The 23,550-nt window shown below is 42.7% G+C and overlaps 2 protein-coding genes across 3 annotated transcripts; one reads left to right on the top strand and one right to left on the bottom strand.

Moving 5' to 3' along the window:
- Positions 1-1,334: 1,334 nt before the first annotated feature.
- ACER2 (alkaline ceramidase 2) lies at positions 1,335-17,791 on the bottom strand. The gene is made up of 6 exons (XM_074166538.1): positions 17,644-17,791; positions 12,246-12,360; positions 11,230-11,371; positions 10,829-10,966; positions 5,302-5,439; positions 1,335-4,638 (listed from the first exon to the last, which is right to left on the bottom strand). Exons 1-6 carry the CDS (start codon positions 17,749-17,751, stop codon positions 4,452-4,454), a joined length of 828 nt encoding a protein of 275 aa, XP_074022639.1. The 5' UTR covers positions 17,752-17,791; the 3' UTR covers positions 1,335-4,451.
- A 607-nt stretch (positions 17,792-18,398) lies between these two features.
- On the top strand, positions 18,399-23,295 carry RPS6 (ribosomal protein S6). Of its 2 annotated transcripts, none has more exons than XM_074165763.1 (6): positions 18,399-18,472; positions 19,320-19,451; positions 20,384-20,594; positions 20,982-21,128; positions 22,025-22,182; positions 22,986-23,295. In XM_074165763.1, the coding sequence occupies exons 1-6, from the start codon at positions 18,467-18,469 to the stop codon at positions 23,079-23,081; spliced, it is 750 nt and encodes a 249-aa protein (XP_074021864.1). In that variant the 5' UTR covers positions 18,399-18,466; the 3' UTR covers positions 23,082-23,295. The 2 variants fall into 2 exon arrangements, with proteins under 2 accessions (XP_074021864.1, XP_074021865.1); XM_074165764.1 differs by lacking the exon at positions 18,399-18,472 and adding an exon at positions 18,701-19,227 and having other exon boundaries at positions 22,986-23,289.
- Positions 23,296-23,550: the final 255 nt, after the last annotated feature.

Below are 23,550 nucleotides of genomic sequence, written 5' to 3'. Positions count from 1 at the left end.
CAAAATCTTACAGTACACTGTTTATTCCATAGCCACGGGGACAGCAAATACCCTATCATAGAAGAAAACAATGAATTAGGTAGACACAACCTGCTCTTGAAAAACTCCTACTCATCTCCTCATTGTATGCTGCGAGTTTACAAACAGTTTTTTTATGGTTCTCGAGTTTGGGGGCACAGAAGTTACCTCCTTCAAACTTCAGTCTTTCTTAGCTTGCACTGTGTTTAACTAACAGCCAGGTGAACGGTGATACAAGATTTCTAACTGCCTCGGTAAGTTTGGAGAAAAAGGCAGGTTTGTGTGTGTTACAGTGAAGTAATTCCTCCAGCCCTGGAATAGAAGCCTCTGAAACTCCTTCCATGTGTAACTGGCTCCTTATGTTGCAGCTGGTACAAACCACAATCAAAGCCCATGCAGAACTTGAACATTGCTTTGGTTTCTTTCTAGGGTAGGTTCTCTATTAATAGTTTTAACAAGGTTCTTGACACAGCTTGTCTCGGAGGCCTGGCTTCTCTACCTGACCATCCATCTTGTGCAGCTTGTAGGAAATTAGCTTTAAAGCTCTTGCCTCTGTCAAGATTTGGTCAAAATAAGCCAGGATTCCTCAAGTTATAAGAGAAATTCAGTGGTAAAATGATGTTCCCCTTTTTTCCATGGGAAACACTGTCAACAACCTCCAGATGGAGCAGCCTGAGTGACAGAATGCTATATGAGCCAATCCACCAGCTGTTTTTGACATCTTGCCAACTACAGACATTAAGTCTTGAGTGAGCAACATTCTTGAATTATAGCTATGCTTTCACACAACAGTGCTTTCAAGCCTGGTCACATTGGCTTACGGGGATCTGCAAATGTCTCAAAGAAGGTCTTTTAGGTGGGGCGAGAGGAACTGTGGTAAAAGGGAAGCAGGAGGGGAGTGGCAGCTGCAAGGTAAGCTCCCTCTGTAAGTTGGGAGCACAGTCTTGGGTAATGAATACTGAAGATTCACACTTTGTTCTCCCAGATGTACTCGCTCCGACCCAGTTTTCTGGATTTGTGGAAATACAGGCCACTCATTTTTAGCCATTTCTTGCTACTTGCCCCTGTTGATTCATGGGCTTGCAGTTTTCCAAGTATTTGCTCTACTTGCAAAAAATGTTTGCTCAGCAAAGTAGTATCTATTTCATTAATAAATGATTTTCTATGTAATGCAGTCTCACTCCTCTTCTAAGAGTCAGAACTGCTATTACCTGTGCAAGGGAGAAGCTACCCTTACTATACTTCAGGGCATTATACCATATTCCACATTCTTCTCCACAAACATGATGTAGGAAAAGGCAAACGATATTTATTCTGAATGTAATTTAATGTTGCAAAGTATTACATGCTTTCCACAAACATTCAGAATACACACTTCAATGGAGATGGAAAAAAAACCCCAACACCACTCCTTACATACTATTTATTGAGTTTTTAGTGACTGTGAATTGGGCAAGTGTTTGCCATCACTGAGAGCTAAACATCCTTTCTTAAATAACCTAAAGTTTAACATTCAAGGAATGACATTTATCATATGGCAATGTACAGGACCTAAATTACACTCGACGCAGTACTGCATCCCACTAATTAAACTACAATACCAATTGAAACTAAGGACTAGGAACCCACTCACTTCCTGCCAGCAAGGGAAGAAAGCATTTTGGGGCTTTAAAACCTGAGGGTGCATATACATCAATTTATACTCCAACACATTACGCTACTTGTGCACATGTCTATTCATCTGTGTGATCAGGGAAGGCAGTGCACAAACCCCTCTGTATGCCAACCACATACTTCTTTGGGTACAAATCTTATTGTGAACTGGAGCCTTAGTCCAAAGTGCAATCTGTAAAGCTGTGAATCTGGTAAAAACTGCATGTTTTTTTCTTTTTTGAAATAAATGTAGCTTTTGTCAGAACATATATGTTAGTATTAATTTAATGTAAAGTGCAGTAGCTACATTTAAAAGTGGTGGGCTGCTGTCACAGTGCAACACTCCCAACCAGTTCTACAATGGAGCTTTGAATATCAGATAGTGATTTTTGTTCACAGAATGTCCTATGAAGAGTACAAAGGCTAGAGGTTACTTCATAAAAATACAGGAGATGATTTTCAGCCTGTACTTGCATTCACTCACCTCTGCAACAGCTGAATGCACTAGTGCCATTTTTTAAATTATAAAATTACTTCTTTGTGAGCAGTCAGACTCTGCAGAGCAGAAGACAGCAGCTGACAGCAGGTTGATTAGAGCCTTTTAAGTCAGAGTTGCTTTCAAACAAAATATTCAGTAGAAAGGCTCAAGTCATTTTGAATAGTACATTATGTCTGCAGTTATTAGTTTCCCCATCAATACTGAAAATAACTTATTTACTGTAACACAATAATTTAGTGAACAATATAGAAAAGTCTTACTCAAAGTAGGACCATGTCAGGCATCAGCAAACTTAGCTGGGTTCCAGCCAGCAAGCTTGTCTGTAAAAGGATCTAATCATACGACTTTTAATACCTGAGAAGTTTTTGAAACTGAGCGTTTCATAATTAGGAAGAGAGGAAGGAAAAGGAAAAAGCAGCCGTGTTTTCAGGAGTAACAAACATTACTGTGTGAATTTTTACAAACAAGTTTCATACAAAAATTATATGACCGCGTGTCCAAAAAACACATTTCTCAGACAAATCTACTTGCAAGTGGTATAAATCTGCATTGTTCCCTAGACAGATTTTGCTGCTTTTATGATCTGTCAGTCAATCTGGCAGTAGGCTACTTATCAGCTTTGAAGTTCTCAAGAAGACAGTCCTATCTCCCACTAACAACTTTGCTTTAAGTGTAACAACATACACTTTAGCTCTTGTTTTCTAAACATAAATTTGAACACAAAAGTTATCTGAAATGTTTTACAATGCTTGAAAGTTATCACCCCGAATTTCTTGTTAAAAGCCACTTTCCCAAAGATGATACTGTACAGAGTACATTTTCATATTGATAAAAAACAAGTACAACATGAGACTTCTCAGCAAAGCACACAGGAAATGCTATTTCCTGTTCTAATATTCTAAAAGGTAATATCACTTTTATTAATAAAAGCCTTAACCCATCCAAAGCCTTAACCCACTTACAGTGGTGATATTAGGTGGAATGTAAGCAGACCTTATTTTCTTCAAGACTGCAGCTATTAGCAGGTACAATGCTAATATTTGAAAAAAATGCCTGCACTTTGCATCATTTTTTAAACAGATGTAGCATAAATTGCTTGCAAGAACCACAGCCATTCCTGAACCTCAAACTCAAAGTAAAACCTTAAAACTTAGCTTTACAAAACAGGCTGAAAACTAACAGAAAATTTGAATCTACTATTCTTTTGTAAGAACGCAAGACTCAATGTCACATTTCACTGCTCACTGAAATTAAGCCTTCAGCTTGGTTTTTAAGTGGCTATCTACTTTTTTCCCCAGTATAACTAGCAGAGCACTGGACTATTGTTCATGTCACTTTGCAATGCATTGATTATAAGTTAACTCTCAAATTTGACATACAGCTAGGCACCTATGAGTTTTTATAGTTTAATAACACTGTCAATCCATACTGAACTGAGCTCTTATTGAAGTTAATGTACACACTTCTATGTGAGATTCAACACCAAATTGAAGACAAAACATGTCTGCAGAGGTAGAGAGGGATTTCTGTGAAGTTTCTGTAAGAGGGAAATACGCAGCATACAAATGTCCACAGGTCAGTGGAAATACTAAAAAAGTTCAAAAAACCTTTGAACTCCTATTTAGTTTTAGGGAGTGAATCTTCTGACAGTTATCCTTGCATTGACACTGCCTAACTGCACCGATCCCATTACCCAGTTGTAAATACTTTGCACCAGTCTCCTGTTGTACTTGGGGAAGCAACCACATACTCTGTGGTTCAACCTGATGCACAGCTGGGCTCCCCGTGTTACACCCCAGGCTGGGAGGAGCATGTGCTTCGAGCACACTCTTGTGGCCATGTGCAACCATACCAAAACCAGAGCTGAGGGCACAAGATGGCATGCAGGCATCTTGGACTGGCTTTTTTCGCAAAGAAGGCCTTAAGCCAGAAGTCACAAAAGAAGTGAATCAAGCACCAGAGGTGACTGGCTGCAGGAACATCATTCCTTGACCCTGGTATTTGGAAAGAGCTTTTATCAAGAGAAATGCTACATTGAAAAAACAGTGCAAAACAGAGCCAACCAACGAAAGTAGCAGTTACTTTAGAGTTCTAGAGCCTCCACCTTCCTGCTTCCTCTCCACAGAGGGGAAAGAACACACTTGCCTCCTCTTTCTACGACACCTGAAGTGCTGCATATCTTAGGAAGAAGATAAAATACAACCGTATTCATTTATCATTACATAAATACTGTCTGTACTGGAATGTAAGTTGAAACTCCATCCCCATTGCACGGCCAACTTCATGTGACCTTCACAGGTGATTTCTTGTGTGCGCAGAGGAGGGTGACATAGGGAACCCCAATGAACGCCCATCTTTCACTAGGCCAGAACTTTATGACAGGGCCCTGCTCAGGGATCTCAGAGGCAGCATCGAAGTAAGCAAAGCAGACACAGCCCAGGTAAGCCGCAAGGCAAATCAAAATGTGCCTGAAAATAGACCCAAAAAAAAGAGAAAAAAAATCAGTAACATAACTTCAGTAAAGCAATCAAATATATCACCGTGCTTTAAAATCAGTCTGTCCTTCACCTTCTTCCTCCGAGTCCCCCATAGGGTTGCTGCCTGCCCTTTAAATGCAAGCAAAGAATACAGAGACTAAGGAAAACTACAAAACCCTAGCTTTTCCTTAGTCTAATCTGGCTATAGCTTTTTGGCCTCCCTGCACCTGAGAGATTTGTGTAGAAACACTGAGATATGGCACCTTGAATAAGAAAGCACAATTTGCTGGGTAGTAAAAAAGAACAGGCATCAAAGCCCTTCACTGCTCCCCCACTTCACTCAGTTGTCAACAGTGGAAGTTTAAGCTTTCACAGTCACTGCTTCAGTTCAGCACTGCTGTGGGATTTGTAGTAACCAGCAGGGCAAGGAATTCAGTTACAAGTAATGAACTTAGCATCTGAAGAATCTCATCAGGCCAAAGAGACTCCCAGATCCGCCACCTTGGACAGTGTTAGACTTGCTCCAGGCTTATAATGTTACCAGTAATTCTAACTAGCACTAACCAGAAACACCCACCAGGCAGCACAGAAGGGTAATGTGGTGAGGACATATCACATTTAAATGAAACTGTGGAGTTTATACATAAGACTTACCAAACACAGTGCAAATAGGGGAAGTTAAATGAGGACCAGATCTCACAAAACGCTTTGTCACTGATCCAGCAGAAAAGCGCTAGCATCCACCAAAGACCTGAAAAGAGACCCAGTTTGTACACACGCAGGTTTTCACACCTGAGGAGAAAAACACAAAGAACTTATTAAAACAAAACAAAATTTGCTTTCTAATGGCAGCTTAATGCTTTTTGGATGTACATATTTTAGGGTAGGACTCATAGGGCCAGGGACACATCTTTAAAATGGTTCCACCATAAATGTCCTTAACAGAGGAACTTTACTTACAGTAAATATGACTGATGCAAGACAGTGGTGAGGTGACAAAACACATCTTTTAATCAGTGGCTGTGTTTTGGGTATTGTCTTAAATACTAGTGGGCAAACTTCAAAGCATTCCCATATCTAGGGAGGGGTACCTAGGACAACTAGTGATGAGTTACACACACTGTCTGTTAACAACCAGCCACACAGCAAGTGCTCAGATTTGTTTGTATTTGTCACTATATAAACATTTGTAAAAATAAGAACTGGATGAGCTGCTTTTTTTTTAATTGGTTAGTTGATTTTTCCCCCTACAAGTTTGTACTGTACAGAGTAACAGTTCCAGAGAACTTTTAAGGTAGGAGCCTCTACCCAGAGATGTGGATGCTTGTGCTGTCTTGTAAAGCATGCTTTTTGGGCTCTGGGTATTTACCGCTCTCTCCATTGTCACACACAGCCTACAAGCCACAGGCCACCCTGCATTCACTGTCAGTGAAGTAGTAAAGCCAGCTCTGTCCCCAAGCTAAAATTCATAACTAAACCTCCTGTGTGTGTGAGATGATCTCCATCTACTCAGTTGGAGAACAGGGACTGAGAACAACTTCTGCCTCTCTGTGGTGGAAAAGTAGAACTGCCACTGGTACCGGAGCTTTGCTAAGGGAGCCTCACTAAACATTAAGAAAAAATAAAAACATACAGAGAGTACTCTGTCCAGGAACACTTTTCTGAATGTACTGGAGGAGCAGCAATATACCTGGCTCTGGTGTATTGCAAGTTAAAGAATCAGTACAGTTTCCCCTGTAGGATTCTTTTTTCACTCTTGAAATGCTATTTCAGTTGACATTTTAACAGGCATTTGGGATTAAGAAACTCCTAAGGCTGAGCAGAAGGCATCTTTACAGCTACGGGATTAATGACAGAAAAGGTACCAACTGCCTAATCTTGTTGACAGGGGATTTTTCCAGTGTCCTTTGGACAAGTTGGTTTTAGGATCTGGCATTTCTTTTCTAAGCCACTTATAAATAATGTGGTATTCAAAATCATCACACCTATCTTTATTATTCAAAAAAGTGCTTTAACTACTGGCTAAACTGTCATCTCCACAAGAAAGATACCACAATAGTTGTTTTCATAACAAAAACACCTACATGACTGCCACAAAAATTAATATTCCACATAACTTATAAAGCAAAATGCTTTTTTCTGAGGCCTGAATCCTCAGATCTATTTGACAAACCACCAAGTCACAGTTAGAGGAGACAGGGCTTGCCCAAGATGACTTCAAGATAGTCTGTGCCGCCTACTGTAAAAAAAGGCTTGTTTCTCCCAAATAGTGTCTTTATGTTTAAAAAGGCTACAAGGAACACAAAGAAAAGAAAGGGTAAGGGGATTTTTGAGTGGTCTATCAAGCTCCAGAACACAACCACATGAATTCTTCCTTACATGCTTTTATGAGACAACCCAGTAAGAAATACATCCAAGATTTGGCACAGTTTTATCAGTAAAACTATACTGGTAAATCCTCCTCATTTTGGTGCTTCTACCAAATGCTAAGACAGCACGGACCCCTTCATAAAAGAAGAGGGAAAACTGCTGTTGCTGAAAAAACACCACTGTGTTAAGCATACTGGGCTTAATTCTCTCCCATTAATGCTAAGGCACATTTACAGTTTTCAGTGAGTCACATAACTGTTCGCTAAACAATGTACCTAAGCAGATACATGCATGGATCAATTTTGTATATTTGACAGGTAAAACTAGACTGCTGCAATGGGTACTTGTGCATTGTGACAGAGGAAAGGGTGTGTGTATTGAGAACATGGAGGCTTTCTTCAACTTATCTGAAGGACAAACATGTGCAACTGCATCCTATTTAAGGTAAGAGGCTTGGCCTCAAACATCCAGCTCCTTTAGTCAGTGACCCTGTCTGTCAATATTTGACTAGTTTGAGCACCAAGAGGAGAACGCAATTAACCTGCATGGTTCAAAGAATTCAAGGCCGCAAACGAAAATGTAAAGCTTACTTGAAGAAACTTTCCCAACACAAGACCAGACGTAGAAATGGTACAGATTGTAATAACAAGTTTGCTCAGTAGCACCATCAGTTATTGCAATTTATTTTTATAAATTTAAGACTAGATGCTGCAAGGTATAGCGCAAAAGACTAGTCTAAGGCAGAAAAAGTCAAGCACAACAAGGACAGCACCTGCTGATCTGTGCATTACTCACGGGTTTTCTGTGATCACCACCACAGTCTCCAGTTCCTGCAGTGACTGTCCTTCAGATGGGTTGAAGACACACTTGCTGAGGAGACAGGGGACTGCAAAGCCTCCTACCTGCCACTGCTTTTACCACGAGGAGATGTAACACAAATACCATGTGGACACTAGCAAGAGACATGGATGCAAGCCATTTCTTTTATTTCTCAACAGACACAGATACTGATTGTTTAAACCACCACTGAAACAGAACCTGTCAGCTGAGGGCGTAGAAGAGCTGTTCACACTGCTGTGTGCAGATCTGTGACATTCTCCTACTCTACCCTATTCTGAAAGAAACTGGACTCCACAAAGCTTGCATTTCCATTTGTACCTTTTGCCTATACAGTGCACTGTGCTCTTGGTTTAACACAAACAGCAGTTATTTAAATACCAGAGGTTCTGCAAACACTGGTGTGCCCCAGCTGTTTGCTATCCGAAAGACTGGGCTGGTACATACTTCCAGCAGCTTTACCTTCCAATGCCATGGCACCCCCAACAAAACATACTAGCTTTTCTTCAAAACAGTGCAAGTTGCTGGGTATCGATTAACTGCTTGATTAATTTTCACACAGGTATCTCCCTTTTTACCCTAAGGAACATTTTAAACTTTTAACTAGCTTAACCTTTTAATCAAGGGAATAAGGGAACTGTGAGCAACCTGTGACAATGAAGCAGAGCTTCCCCACAGCCAGATTTCTAGTAGGAGACTCAAATATGAACAGACAGACATGAAGCTAGGGTAAACTTTCAGTGCTCAAGGCTTGGATGTCAGCTGAGCAACAATATTCTAGCATCTATCTGCACATGGAGGTAGTTACATGCCTGATGATGACTCACTAAATCATACTAATTTGATGACATTATAATCAATGGTTACTTGGCTTGGCCTAGCAAACCAAAGAATCCACATCCTTTTTCTCCCCGATGCGATTCCCTAGGAGAGCTTTTTTTTTTTTTTTTAAATAAAGCACAAGAAGGGATATGTTTGGACAAAAATGAGAATAAAGTTTTACAATTTATTTGTCTTTCAAGGACAAGTATGCACTTAACTGCCTTTTGCTTTTTTGATCATCTCCCAAACACGATACTTCCTAGCTGTCCCAGTTTGACTCCACCTTACCAGCTTTGCATTTAAGAACATAATACTCTTTTGTGACAATATTATCTCCTCATCAAGGACAAATGAGGCAGAAAATTCTCCTTTGAAAACACAGTAGTTCTGATTTACCAGAATTCTGTACAAGACTGACACCAGGCTAGAACAGGAATAACAACAGGGAGTTTTGGTCTAACACATCACAAACTTCAGCACAGAAGGTAAGAAATTACTCTGGAAGTTTTTCTCCTTCCTTCCCCAAATACCTGTTTCACAGATACATTTCCGCTGCAGACTGCCAGGACTTGGATGCGTAGCCCCTACTGACTGTGGCAATAAGAGAATTGGAGAATTGCAGGCCTTTTAAATAATGCTTAGATTATTTTTTCTTCTGCAAAAAGGGATGAGATGGCTCCTCTCCTCTCAGCTTACAAGAATATATCTCATTACAAGAATGTATCTCATCCCAATGTGTAATTAAGAGGGCCATATGTCACTTTAGGTCCCTTTTAATCACCAATTCAAAAAAAGGTTTATCTGTGTCCTTAATTCTCTCTCAAAAAACAGACAGGGAAACTCTACACATTTAATAAGATACGAACTTTCAGAAGGAGTTTTAAAAAGCAAGTATCTGTAGGCATATCAATTCCTAGATTTGACGCAACAGTATTCAAACTTATGAAACACTAACTATTCATCTTTTTAAGTTTCTCAGAAGCTCATGCCTGGAAAACTGATATGTAGAGAGTTCACTTAAATTATTCAGTGCCACAAACAGATCTCCATTTTCCCTGTCAGTAGTTCTTCAGTGCTTTCATCAAAATGAGACACCTTCACCAACATTATTCAACTTCTTTACCTACAAATAACTTGTGTGCTGTTTCCTGAGTTTCTTTGACCAGAGAAATAAACGCTGCTCAGCAGGATGTCTAATAAGAAAAGGCTCATGAACGCCTTTACAAAACATTGTTAGCAGAGGCTTCCACTGTATAGAGAAGTAGCAGCAGCATAGGGTAAGGTAGCAAAAAGGAGAACCTCTGTGCTAACAGGAGCAGTCAGAATGCAGACATTTGGTCCTACTCTTGTTTCTTTTGATGGACATTTACATATGCAATATCTAAGAGCCAACGTAAGTTGTAAAATCCTTCTCAGACACTGGAGAAGAAGAGGAAAGGACAAGTTCGTATGCTAGTACTCGTCTGGTCCTTTTTGCAGCATGTGAAGAGATGAAAAAAAAAAAAAAAAAAGGCTCTGGACAGCTGCCAGCATCGCTATCATGGTAGGACTCTGTGAAATGTTATGATCAGTCTCAGGTTCTTCTCTATTTGCATCCTGGTTTTATAGTTTCTAAGGCCTGACTAGCTATCTTCTACAACCTAAGGATTAACTTTATCTTTGTCAGTCTGACTCCACCATATTATCCATGTTAGAAAACAAAGTAGTGTAAGATTCACAGTTCAACTTTTAGAGCTGGAACATCTTCCATGCGTGCTTGGGCCTTGCTACACATTCCCTCTAGTACACAGACTGTGATCATGCCATCACCTCACCCTTATGCAGACTATACAGCAGAAATGCTCTCAATACAGTGAAACCCTTGCCCTGATTCCATAATAAACAAACTAATTTGAGTTAGACCAGGTTGCAGCAAGAGGTATGTCGCAAGAAGACAGACAATATCTGACCTAGTATAATGGCATCGGGAAAAAAAAATCCTTGCCAAAAACATCTGAGCTGGCAGAGCAAGTTTATATCAGATCTGCGCCTGCATGTGGAAGAAGCATTTCTGATCTGCTATCACAAGCACTGAAGCCAGATCTAGCATATCATCACACAATGGCCTACGGATCTCAGAAGGCAATGCTGCATTCAGAACAAATGTACTCACCTCTTCAACTCAGCAATGAGCAAAGCTGTGCAGGGAACACCTAGAGTCATTAGTGAGATATTGTTGATGGCAGGTTTAATGAAGGCAAGGCAGGTAGTAACTCCAGACAGGACACCCACAGCAGCTTTAAATCGGCTCCTGAGTAAGGGTTTTGAGGAAGAAAAACTGCTTTTAATTCAAAACTTTTAATTACTAAACACAGAAATCTTAAGATTATTTCAATAATGTAAAAAAATTCAGGTTTCTCTAGGCATGTTCAATAGGGACAATTACCTAAAATGGATGTGACAGTGTCAGTGGTAAGGTTGGATGATAACTCAGTGCTGTTACATGCAGGTTTAGGTATTAGCATAAGAAGTTTCAAGAAACATGAAAGTGTACCTGTATGATTGTATGATTACCTGTCATTCCGAAAAACTCTGGGCAGGTATCTCCTAGGGAACCACATGGCAAGAGCACACATCAGGACCCAGAGAATAGCCAGCTCATCCAGCATCTGGCCCAAGAAACTGAGGGTGGCATGAAAGTAAACAGATCCAATTCCTAGAAGAATCAATCAAAAGGCAATATGAATAGTTGCAGCACTGTATAGACCAAAACATACTGCTCATGTTCAGAACTTCATAGCAAATGGTAGATACCATTTGGTCTAGAAAAGGTTAAAAAAAAAAGGAAAACTGGAAAACAAATGCCAACTTTCCTAAGGCAGCAATCCAAATCAGCACCTCATTAATTACAAAGTAAACACATTACAAAAGCAGCAGCTAAAGATGCTGGCTCCTATTAGAATGTATGTGAAAAAACATCAAGTGGTGAATTTAAACGTAAAACCAATTAAGAAATAAAAGCCAAATGCTGCTTCTCAATTTTCTCAATAGTGTGAGAATAGGCAAGACAAAGATGAAGAGCAGCATCTGAGGACTGCTCCATGACATAGATTTACAGATGGAAAGTGATGCACTGCCCTATAGGGCTCCGATTATCCCTTTAAAAGTTCTGAGTGCCTCTTGGACTGAAAAAGCTTAAGAATCTTACATCTACAAAACAGGTAAGCCTTTGGGCCTTCTCACTACAATGCAAATCATGTTGTTGTCCTGGGCACTTTCAGCTCTCATTTAAGCAACAGAGGAAGGAGGGTCAGCACTGATGTAGCGTAAGCCCAGACACAAACAAAAGTTATGCAAAGGAAAGACAGGAAGGGAACAGAACTCAGGCCAAAGTTCCCACCAACCTCAAACTGCAAAAGGCATTTTCCTTTCAGAAACTGTGTCTGCTTCAGCTTCAAGCAAGTACAAGCAAACTCCTCCTTAGACGTCAGGATTGCTTTGTTTTGCAAAACAATCAAGCAGAAGCAGGAAAAAACAATTTCCTCTCTCAGTTCATGCATGAGCAGGCAAACAGAGACTATCCAACTTACCAACCACAACTAGCAGGGTCCATATTAAATATATTCCACTGTTGAAGCAGGTTGCATATTGACGGAACAAGCACATACATATGGGTGGTAAAACAAAAAACAAGATGTTGCTTATCTAGGGGAAAAAAATAAGTGTCACAAGGACAGAAAATAAACAAACCTTAAATATATCCACAGGTTGCCTAAGACACCTGTAAAAACACTGTGTCATCCAGTGAAGCCCCAGCTCAACAAATTACAGCACTCAGTTTCTGCCAATCTGAGCTGTTTTTGCAAAGCATCAACTTGTTTTGTTTAATATCATTAAACTAATAACAGCATAAAAAGTTTAAGCAACGTAAAATGTGGCTACTCACATCTTTAAATTACCTTTCAAGTCTATTCTCAGAGGAATTTTATTGAGAGTCTACGCTCAAGACTGTTGCAATTCAGGAAGCCTACATGAGCAAGTGGTGGAGGAACAGGACGTCCTGGCAAGTGACCTGTCCTCTCAACAAGCCTAGCATGGATAAAGCACTAGAAATACTGGCACTAGACAGGGTTAGTCAAGCTTTAAGGAAGTCAAGTCACTGAGCAATAGCTATTGTCTGGAAGGTCTGAAATACAAAGCTAAGCTAAAAGAGTTAGAACCCTTTTTGTGCATGGTAAAGAAAGACTGAAGTGGTAAATCCTTTTAGACTTCATTTTTTCTCTTGGTTCTCCATTACAGAAACAACCGAATATGACGGAAAACTAGTTATAAGCAGGCTGACAATTCAGACCATTGCTAGTTTGTTTTTTTTTTTTTAATTTAATATATAAAAGTTGAACAAAGGCATATTTTCTCTTGCTTACCAAAAATCCAAAACACGATTCTCTAGTTTAAGGCTAAAAACGCCTTCCTGGCAGGTAGCAGGAGCTGTCACTTTAGTCAACACTTGGTTCTCCTACGAAGGAGCTGCCAGCACTGAGGGCCAGCCATGGCACTACAACTGAGCACTTACGGAGACATAATTCTACTGCTGCTTCACAACGGGACAGGATGAGTTCCACAGCCTCAGCTTCCCCATGTTCCCCTGCCTAGCCCAAGCACAAGAGAAAATCATCCCAACAAGATTCCCCTACAGCAAACATAGAAAACAACTCTGGGAAAAGAACACTCCTTTGGGACAGATCCCTTCTTTGCAGAGGCTTACAAACTTTTACTGACAATTGAAATCTAGTGGAGAAAGGATTCAAGAACAATATATGAAGCGGTAGTTCTTCGTTCAGCTACTGCTGTCCACCACTCAACATGACCTGAGAACCGAGCTTACAATGACTAAAATGGACACATCTCATTTAACATTTGCAAGGCTCATCAAAACATACTCCTAGGCTGGCATTCAAAATGACAATAATTACAGAAGCAGCTTCTCAGCACCATCTACTTCATGCCTGACAGTCTCCCTCATGCTAAAGGTACATCCTTAGAGGCAAGCTGTGCTTCCTTCCAAAGCCCTGGCTTTTAGATTTCATTAAAATACTTCGAAAGAGCCATCACCCATGCAGTTTATAGCTGCAAATAGCATGCAAATCTCTGCCAACAGCACCCTGCCCAGCACACTGCACACAACCCAAGCAAAGACTTATTAATGCAGAGGGCTCCCTGCAGTCAGGCCACAACACCCATCAGTCACACCAGAGAAAGGTGCCAGAGAGCCACCTCATGCCGGACTGAGGTGGAACCCCTTCTGAACTGATGCAAGGGTTGAATCCCTTTGCCAGTTACCAGCTCCTACAGTGTGTTTTGCCACATAGGAAGCCAGCCTCATATACCAGATGTAAAAAACTTGTGAGTGTACCAACTGGTGAACAGTGTCATAGACCAAGCACATTTTCAGTAGGAATAAAAGGACTCTTCCTCTGGAAATCCTTCACTGCACCAAGGTGGCAAATTTTGCCTTTGTTGTTCACAAGATGGTTTTCACTCTCTGGTATCAGCCTGGCTCCCTATGAGGACCACTGCAACTATTAACACCAACCTCTACAAGCAAGCAAGGCATCTATCCTTTTGACTCTGGTTTCAGAAAGTATGTTGCATGTGCAATTTTTTACATAATATGCAATTGGCCTGCATGGCTTGATAATCATGCACACTTCAAATGCTGATACAGTTAAGATTAGTGCAAAAAATCAGTAACACGAGTACAGAGAATTTCCTTGGGATCTGCAAAAAGCAATAACTAAAAGTTACAGTTCTGGAAAAGGTAAGTAGCCCGGCAATAACAGTCCATCCTCTGCCTTCATACAATCCTGGACCTTTAGTTTTAATTTCCAACTACTTTATCGTATGAAAGGAATATAGGACATGGGCCACTGAGGGAATGCCAGAGAGTTTCTCAGATCACAACCATATAAGTTCACTCACATCTGGCCACAGTTCTGACACAAGATGTCTCCTGCAGTCCTACCAAAGCTCAAGTACTTTTTACTAAATGCTGTAGCATTTCAACCACCATGGCAACACTTACTGAACCACCTCTTTGCGAGAAGGCAAAAATGGACTACATAGTTCTCAGTGAATTCAAAGGCTTTGCATCTTCTATATCCTGATCCATGAGCATGCCACTCACATACACTAGAAGACTTCTGCAGTATAAAAAATGATGTAGAGAGAGTGAAAGTATTCTCTCACACCCTTAAGACTATTTGACAGCTTTTTAAAACATTTATCTCCATGTCACCAGGAAACAAAAGAAGAGGAATAACAGCACAGGCAATTCCCTCTTTAAAACGAAATTCATCAAGAAATATGTATTACGTGCATACCTGAATGCAACATACTGAACTGCAAAGTTTTGACTTTCCTAGCAACAGAAAAAAAAGTTACTGTTTTCAGGCATTTAGAACATAAACAACAGGTTTTTTTGTAAATACTACTCCACAAGGTAAATTCTTTTGATCTTGTGGAGGCATTTGTTTATGTTCTGGACGATTACACTGCATGAGGACACATTTCAGAAACAAAAAAACAAACAAACAAACAAACCCCAAAACCCCCCAAATAAAGAAAAAGGTAGTTTCCTGTAACTATTCTTTCAATTCGAGTTACTAAATGTTTCATGGCCTCTTTACTGAAAGAGTGAAAGACCTTTCAGAAGACAAAATCACATCAGCCTAGCTCACGTATGTTTTAAAAAATGTCTGATCAGTTTGTACAAAACCTCTAAACAGATATTCTCCTACTGATTTAATCCTGAGTTGAGCACTTTGGTTTGCTTTTTAACTAGATCAAGTTAAATTCATGCATAACAGATGAAGATTGAGTCCCACCAGAATAAATAAATGAATTTTTAAAAATACATTTCAGATAAGCCGTTCCAGTTTTGTGCTTACATGAATATAGCGTGAGAGCTCAACTGCAACTCTGACCTCAACTGTGACAGTTTAAAACGTGGATTAGCAAGGTTTTAATCTACAGCTTAAAGACCCAAATGCCAGATTCAGGTCTGCTGAAAAGTCCTTCCTGAAACTTCAAGAGGGTTTGAGTCAGGGTTGAATCGTCTTAGAAGAAATAAAATTAGACTCCACTTAAGGTGCCTGTTACAGTAGGGGCAAATTTTCCCAACTCTTTTGTGAGCATCTAGCTTTTTGGGGACACAGTCGCACAACCCCATCAATCCACTGCGAGTCACTGTCTTAATTTTCAGAAGTTGCTAGCACAAGTCAAACCCTTAAAATGACTTGTTACTACTGAAGAAAAGCTAAACACAACTACCCTCAACACCGCCTCTTTTGATCTTTCCTTTTGGTGTACAGCTCACTGATTTGTACACAGCTGCTGCAATACAGCGGGCTTCAGGGCAAACATTTTGCTGTGTCTCTGTTTACCTGTCTGGAACCTCAGTTATTCATCCAGACATACCCGCAGCTCCTAGCATTTTGCAAGCTCCTATACCACTGCTAATCAGCTCGGCACTGCCAGAGGACACCCATCCCCCTGTATAGCTGGCTCCAAAACACACTTGCTGTCTGCAAGAAACTTGTTTATCCTGACCTTTTCCTCCCTTTGTTTTTGGTTCTTGCACAGTGACATCAGACACAAAGCAAGCAGACAGTTTCCCCCCTACACCCTCCAAGTTCTCCAATGGCACAGACCAGCCAGCACCCAGACAACTTTGGCAGCAAACTACAAGAAAAAACAACAGGTTAGCAATGTACACCGCGTGCTGTGGAATTACTCGCTCTGTATGTGCAGCATCCCCCGAGATACACACTCCAGTGAGTGAAGCCAGACACCTCCTTCTTTCTCCCACTGAACGTTAGCAGAAGAAACACAGCTTGAAAGGGAAAGACAGCTCAGTCAAGGATGGAATTTGGGAGAAAAAAAACCTAAAAGACCATTTTAAAATACAAAAGAGGCAAAGCAGAAGCCCCACCTCCTCAATCGTGAACACACCATCCACTACAGAACAGAAATTAGTCAGGGCATTTGCAGGGTTCTCTCCTGGACATCCGTTTTTCATGGAAAGGCTACCAGAAAGCCCAATGGATTATCTCAGTCTGGTGGAGCTACTTGTCACTGCAATTCTTTACATCAACAGGATGTAAGGAGCATTGCTCCCTGTCCAAGATGCATGGCAGTCTGGCTCTGTTGCTGGGGCTATTTCCACAAGTTCTCTCCAGCAGCTGAGAGGTAGTGGGATGGCCCAAGAGGACTCAAGGGTGAACCATGGCTTACTGGAAGAAAGTAATAACTACATTAGTCCTCCTCCCTCTCCTTCCTTTCTTCGGTTACTTTCTTAAAGATTTCTCCTCCTGGTACATTGTTGACTTCGTCCTGCAACCTCAAGGCAAACTGCTCTTGGCAGTTTTGCCTTCTTGGCGCCAAACCTACCTGGATGAAACCCAGTTTTGCCTCCAAAGATTAAGGTGGGGTTTTTTTTCTTGATCTAGCACAGTCTTGCACACCGTCAAGTGGCTGACACCTGTGCAAACGGGTACCCAACACAGGCAACCCAGCACCAAAAGTTCTGAGCTCGGCTACCACATCACCAGTGATGACGGAGCCTGCTGTGCCCTATTTACAAAACACCTTACCATAAGCCCTTCCTAAACCTCCCTATTATATACCTACGACACCAAACCGCTAATTTTTCTTTAATTTTAGGCGCACCAGGGACTGGAGAAGGAAAAAGCAGGCAGCGACTGAAGGGCATTCTACAGTCCCATGAAAACCCTGTGTGAGATGGACCCGGCAGGCGGCAGCAGCCCCCGGGGCTCCCGTGGGACCACCCTCCGGGCGGGACCGGGACCGGGACCGGGACCGGGACCGGGACCGGGACCGCCCGCCCCTCCCCAGCCGGGGCCGCCACCGAACGGGACGGCCGCCGGTCGTTTCCCCCCTGCCCAGAGAGCAGTCGCCGCCGCCACGCACCGTGTTGTAGAACTCAGCGATGGCGGGGACGATGGTGTAGTTGTCCTCGCACCAGTCCACCTCCGAGCTGCCGGCCCGCAGCTGGTCCCACCACAGCAACGCACCCATGGCGCCCTCACGGCCGCCCGCCTCCCGCCGCGCCTCAGGCCTGTGTGAGGGGAGGGGCGGGGAAGGGAGGGGAGGGGCGGGGCGCGGCTGCCCGCTCCCACCGCCCGGCCCGGGCAGGCCCTCGCCCGCCCCGGACCGCCTCGCCTCCTTGGGGCCCGCCCTACCGCCCGCCCGGCGAGTCACGGGTGTCCGCCGGTGCCGGGCTGCCTGCTCGCGGGGACGCCTGCCAGCCCGCCTCCCCCGCTGCCCCACACCGGTGCCAGCACCGCACGTGTGGGTGGCGTCCCCTATGGCGGCCGTTGATGCTGTCGGTTCTATGTGAGGCTACTGCCCTTAAATCAAACAGCACTGTCTTAATGCGAGCGAAATTAGCAGGAACAGTCTCTCCCCGGCCCATGCCTGCCACGGCAGCCGGCCAGTCGCAGCAGCCAGCTGTGCGCAGGAACTCTTTTCTCGGGCCGCAGCACAGGCGGCGAGAGGCGTACCCCGCCGCCTGCCTCCAAGGGCCGCCACCTGGCGGAGCTCTCCGCCGCCACCGCCACCGCCGCTAGATAGAGCCCAGCCACGCCCCTCGGCTGGCGCAGCCCCACTCGCCATTGGGTGGCCCCGGTCACGCGGGGGACGGGCGGTGCCACTCTCGCGAGAGTTGGCGGATGTATGTGGGGGCTGCGGGCGGAAGTGCGGCCTTTTCTTGCGGCAGCGCGGCTCGGCGAGGATGAAGGTAGGCCCGTGCGGGGGGGTCTGGGCCCGCGCTCGGGAGGTTGCGGCTTCCCACTCTATAAATGGCTCCGGCGCGGCGCGTGGGGCCTCTAGCGGGGAGCGATGGTCCTCGGCGGTGGGGCCGGAGCCCCGCAGTGGGGCGGATGGGAGCGGATTGCTGGCGGGGCGACATGGCGGCCGCGCTGACCTGGGTCTCTCAGTGGGGCCTCTCCTGCTGCCGGGCCGTGGAGCTGTGGGTTCCGGTAGCGGCCGTTCCTCGGCTTAGGAGGCTTTTTGTGAGTGTGAGGCCTGGGCTGTCGGCAGCGGGGCCGTGCAGGGAAGGGCCGTGCGTGGTTAGAGCTGGGCCTGTGCCGACACCAGGCCGTGATCGAGAGGGAGGCGTCGGCGAGGCTCTGGGCGTTTCACCGGCGGCTGAGAAAAGCGAGTGATCACCAACGGCAAGCGCCGCTCCCCTTAGATGGCTTATGGAGGTTTTTCTAATACTACGTGTGCTGCGAAGCGTTTGCAGAAGCAGGTGAAACGGGTTTCTGCTGCGCTCATCTTGGCTTGCTTGGTTGTGGACTGTTTGAAGGTGATCAAGCTCGAACTATGGTAAATCTAGTTTTCTGTGTAACTGGACGAGCGATACAGCCCCGCGTGGCCAAGGACACACCTGCCTGGCTCTCTGAGTGTGGTAGTGACAAGTAATGGCTAGTTAAGCGTTCGTGTCAGCAGACGGGGAATTTCGGCTTTGAAGTGCTGAGGTGAAACCATGAGGTAAACGGTAATTTTCTGTTAAAATGCCTGATGAGAAGTTTTAACTCAGGTCTATTTTTTATTCTTTTTTAATTTTCTTTTTCTCCTCTTAGCTGAACATCTCTTTCCCAGCCACTGGCTGCCAGAAACTCATTGAAGTGGATGATGAGCGCAAGCTGAGAACATTCTATGAGAAACGCATGGCCACAGAGGTCGCGGCTGATTCTCTTGGTGAGGAGTGGAAGGTAAGAAGTGTAGAAGGACGTGTCAGAGCTGATTTGAGGAGCTTAAATTACAAGATTTCTCCCGTATGCAATTGTCACACTAGAGTGTTTGTATGGTGTTCGTTTGGCAGGTATGTTGAAAGTTTTTCTTGCTATATATATTGAATTTGGTGATGAGGCTAGCCTGATCTGCTACTTAAATTTATTTAAGAGCTTCTCTTTTAAAGCCTTGTGTTTAGAATTTTTTACTGGTCTTTGCAGCAGGTTTTTTGTTCTTTGAGTGCCATCTTGGTATTCAGGAGAAATCAAATGTGCACCATAAAACTGCTAAGTCCTTTTTTTGAACAAGTTGAAAATTGCCTTCATGGTGTTTAAGCTGCTGCTACTGCGTGGGGAAAAGCATGTTGGGCCTGGTGGATGGACTTGAAATAGTTGAGTGTTAATATGGACAGTTCCACCGAATTTGGGCAAGTTGATCTTTTCTGTTGCAATCTCCCCAAGGAGGGCAATAAAAGCTCTACTTCTGTCTTTGTTTTTATTCACATTTTCCTGCTTCAGACACTCTTGTGTTGTATGCAGATTTCCAGTTGGAGATTATAGCAGGCTTTGGTTAGGTTTAAAGAAAAGCTAGACAATAATGGACAAAATTCAGTCTGGTGTAGCTTAAACAAAATTTTGAATGCATAGGGGTTTAATTTTTTTAATATCTATTTGAAGATAAATAGAATAAATTCTGGTACGCAGAGGCATTTTTCACATATGTTAAGTAAAATTCCTGAACCGTTGGAGTGGTGTTGGTTAAAGAAGTTGTCTGCATCAGCAGTAACAGCGACTTCTGAATCACGGGTGCAGTGCCCCATTGTTTTGAACAGTATGTTGTCACATCTACTGCTTCTACTTGAGATGATAGAGATATGTGAGCAACTAAGAAGTGTATATCTGTGTTTTCATAGGGCTATGTTGTCCGGATCAGTGGTGGCAATGACAAGCAAGGCTTCCCCATGAAGCAAGGTGTCCTGACTCATGGACGTGTCCGTCTTCTGCTCAGCAAGGGCCACTCCTGCTATCGTCCCAGAAGAACTGGAGAGAGAAAACGCAAATCAGTTCGCGGTTGCATTGTTGATGCCAACTTGAGTGTTCTGAACTTGGTCATAGTGAAAAAAGGTAAAAGTGTGGATGAAGCAAGCAGTAGGTAGAACTAGGCACCTGCAAGGATCCTGCATGCTAGTGGCTGAGAAGTTCTGTAGAATGCAAATGCAGTCCCAATTTTACAGTGTGAATGTGTCTTGAAATTCTTTCTGACCATTACATTCTTTTCATTTTAAAACTGCTCACTGAAACACTTATATTGCTGCTAGCAATCCGATCACATTAAATCAGCAAAGTGTAGCTGGAGGTGGTATGATTAGCTGGTGAACCTCAAGGATTATCTAGTATTACCTTGAATTTTTATACATTTTAAAGTTACCATTGAAATTCACTAACAAAGTAGATATTTAGTAGATGCTACGTGTGGGATTAATTGGTATATTTAAACTTGCATTCTCAAAGGTGAAAAGGATATTCCTGGGCTGACAGACACAACTGTGCCCCGTCGTCTTGGTCCCAAGAGGGCTAGCAGAATCCGCAAGCTGTTCAACCTGTCTAAGGAGGATGACGTTCGCCAGTATGTTGTGAGGAAGCCTCTGAACAAAGAGGGTAAGAACTCAAGTTTTACAGCTGTTTGGTTTCGTGTAATTATCAGCGAAGAGGTGTCCAGCCTCCTGCAGTGAATAAAGCACACTAGGAGTAGATTCGGCAGCTGACTGTCATGGTCTTTAGGTTTTGTCAGCTGTAACTTAGGGATAAGAAGTGGAGTTTCTTGCTTGCCCCATTTGTATTACCCCGCTCATCCCTTTCCATCTACTTTGGCATGGTTTGATTTTAAATGTTTGAGTCTGGAGTAACACTTACTAGTGGTTCTAAAAATAATCCAAAAATAATTGTTGATAAAAGATGGTTAAAAATGAAGTGGAATGTTTTTGAAACATTTTTACGAGGTGGAGGGAAAAAGCAGTATATAGAGATCTTCCCACATTGCTTATGGCAGTCTCAGAAATGAGCTTTTCCTGGGAGGGTGCAGTTTCACTTCCCAATTGTCTCTTGCAGTGTAAGATTTTAATTTTGGGTTCTTTTGTGTTTGATCAGGGGACAGAAAGGATAAGCCTATGTAGAATTGTAGAGCTTTTTAGCACTGAAAACATAATGGCTTCTTCTGAAGGCTAGATGATGAGCTTCTATATTCTTTAAACGTTCTAAGACTGGGGGGCTTTATTTACGACAGGCCTGCTGAGAAGCTGGAAATTTCGACAAAAATGCAGGTAGTTAGAGATGCTTTACTTACACTTTGTTGTTCATAGCAAATCATGAGCATTAATACTATCTTGTTAAAGTTACGTCTGATCGTAGTTGATCATTTTTCCTGCAAAAGTTGTCAAGAGGTTGTACTCTGAGTTGTTAAAACATGTAGGACACCAAATAATGTTAACATAATAGTAAGTGGAACTTACTCTTGGATAATCTGCCACTTCTGCTGATCTGTTACGCTTTTTTAGGCAAGAAACCCAGGACCAAGGCTCCTAAGATCCAGCGACTAGTGACTCCTCGAGTTCTGCAACATAAGCGCAGACGTATTGCTCTGAAGAAGCAGCGCACTCAAAAGAACAAGGAGGAAGCAGCAGAATATGCGAAGCTCTTGGCCAAGAGGATGAAGGTGAGTTTGCCCTTACAACTTGGCTATATGGGAATACCTTATGCCCCAGAATCAACAGCTCTGACGAACCTTAAAACACACTTAAAACTGCTCTATACCTAGCTCATTTTGAATAGGAATGCCTGAATGCGAGTATAAACATGGCTGGTCAGATGTTTTTATGAGCATTTCTATCCATTTTTGCCAGTCCTAGAATAGTAGAAATTAACTAGACCAATTAATTTAACTGAGAGCTGATGCTTCACAAAACAGCGAACACTTACGGCCTGTTAAGTTTTGCAGTAGCAATTTTAAACTAGAATTCATTCGAACTAACTCGGATGCCCAAGCATTTGAGTGATTGTATGGAGAAACAAAATCCAGCATTTGACCTGGATGAAGATAACTTAGCAAGAAGCTTTTTGTTTGGATGAGTATGCTCTTGCACCTAAAACAGCAGTGACTGCCAAAGCCATGCTTTTTGGAATATTTGGCACAGTACTTGAGTGTTGCATGACTTCCAGGTGGAAACTGAGAGTAGATCAACCTCTAGTATGCTGTGAACTCTATTAGTATTTTTATTGTAATTTGGGACACTAGCCCATATTGTTTGAAGACATGGGTCTGTACAAGTTTGGGTACTTGTAGAATTACTCTGGTCTGTCAAAGAGGGAAACTCTATTTTGCTTTATTGACTTAAGGAATCTATTCTTTCTGGTAGCTTCCTTCAAGTTGCTTTTTCCCTAGTTTGTTCCTTTGTAGATGTTTCGAAGTGTTTGATGTGTAGCATCTCAGTACTCATTTCATGCTGCTTTGCTCTTCAGGAAGCCAAGGAGAAACGGCAGGAGCAGATTGCAAAGAGACGCCGGCTTTCTTCGTTGAGAGCTTCTACATCTAAATCTGAGTCAAGTCAGAAGTAAAGATGTACACGATACTAAAAATAAACACTTTTTGTGGCTAACTTTCCGTATGAGACTTCCCAGTGCATATTGTTACTGGCCATCTCTTAAACAGTGGTCTGCATGATGCAGTTAGTGTAGACTAAACTGGAACTACAAACCTGGATCTTGATTCAGTTCCCCTTTGAGAATTGCAATATATATTCAAATCTTTAGTGAGAGGTTCCAATTTATGATAACCTTGTGCATGTGTGTTGATTTTTCTACAAGCAGGATTTACCTGTAACAGCAAAACCCTGTGTGATGGGATCCCAGTGTCCATGGGAATTAATCTAATTTTTAGGAGCTGCAGCTAGAACTCACTTGTACTGTTCAAAGTTTTTTTTGGTGTTTTTTTAACTGGTAAGCGCAGGATAGTGTTTCCATGTGAGGCATCCTGTCACTTGCCTTTGATACTGAGTATAAGACTGTGTCATGGTTTCTGCTGAAT

This window comes from Numenius arquata, chromosome Z (genome assembly GCF_964106895.1).
Source record: "Numenius arquata chromosome Z, bNumArq3.hap1.1, whole genome shotgun sequence".
Lineage (NCBI taxonomy): Eukaryota > Metazoa > Chordata > Aves > Charadriiformes > Scolopacidae > Numenius > Numenius arquata.
This window is presented reverse-complemented; position numbering and strand designations above follow the sequence as displayed.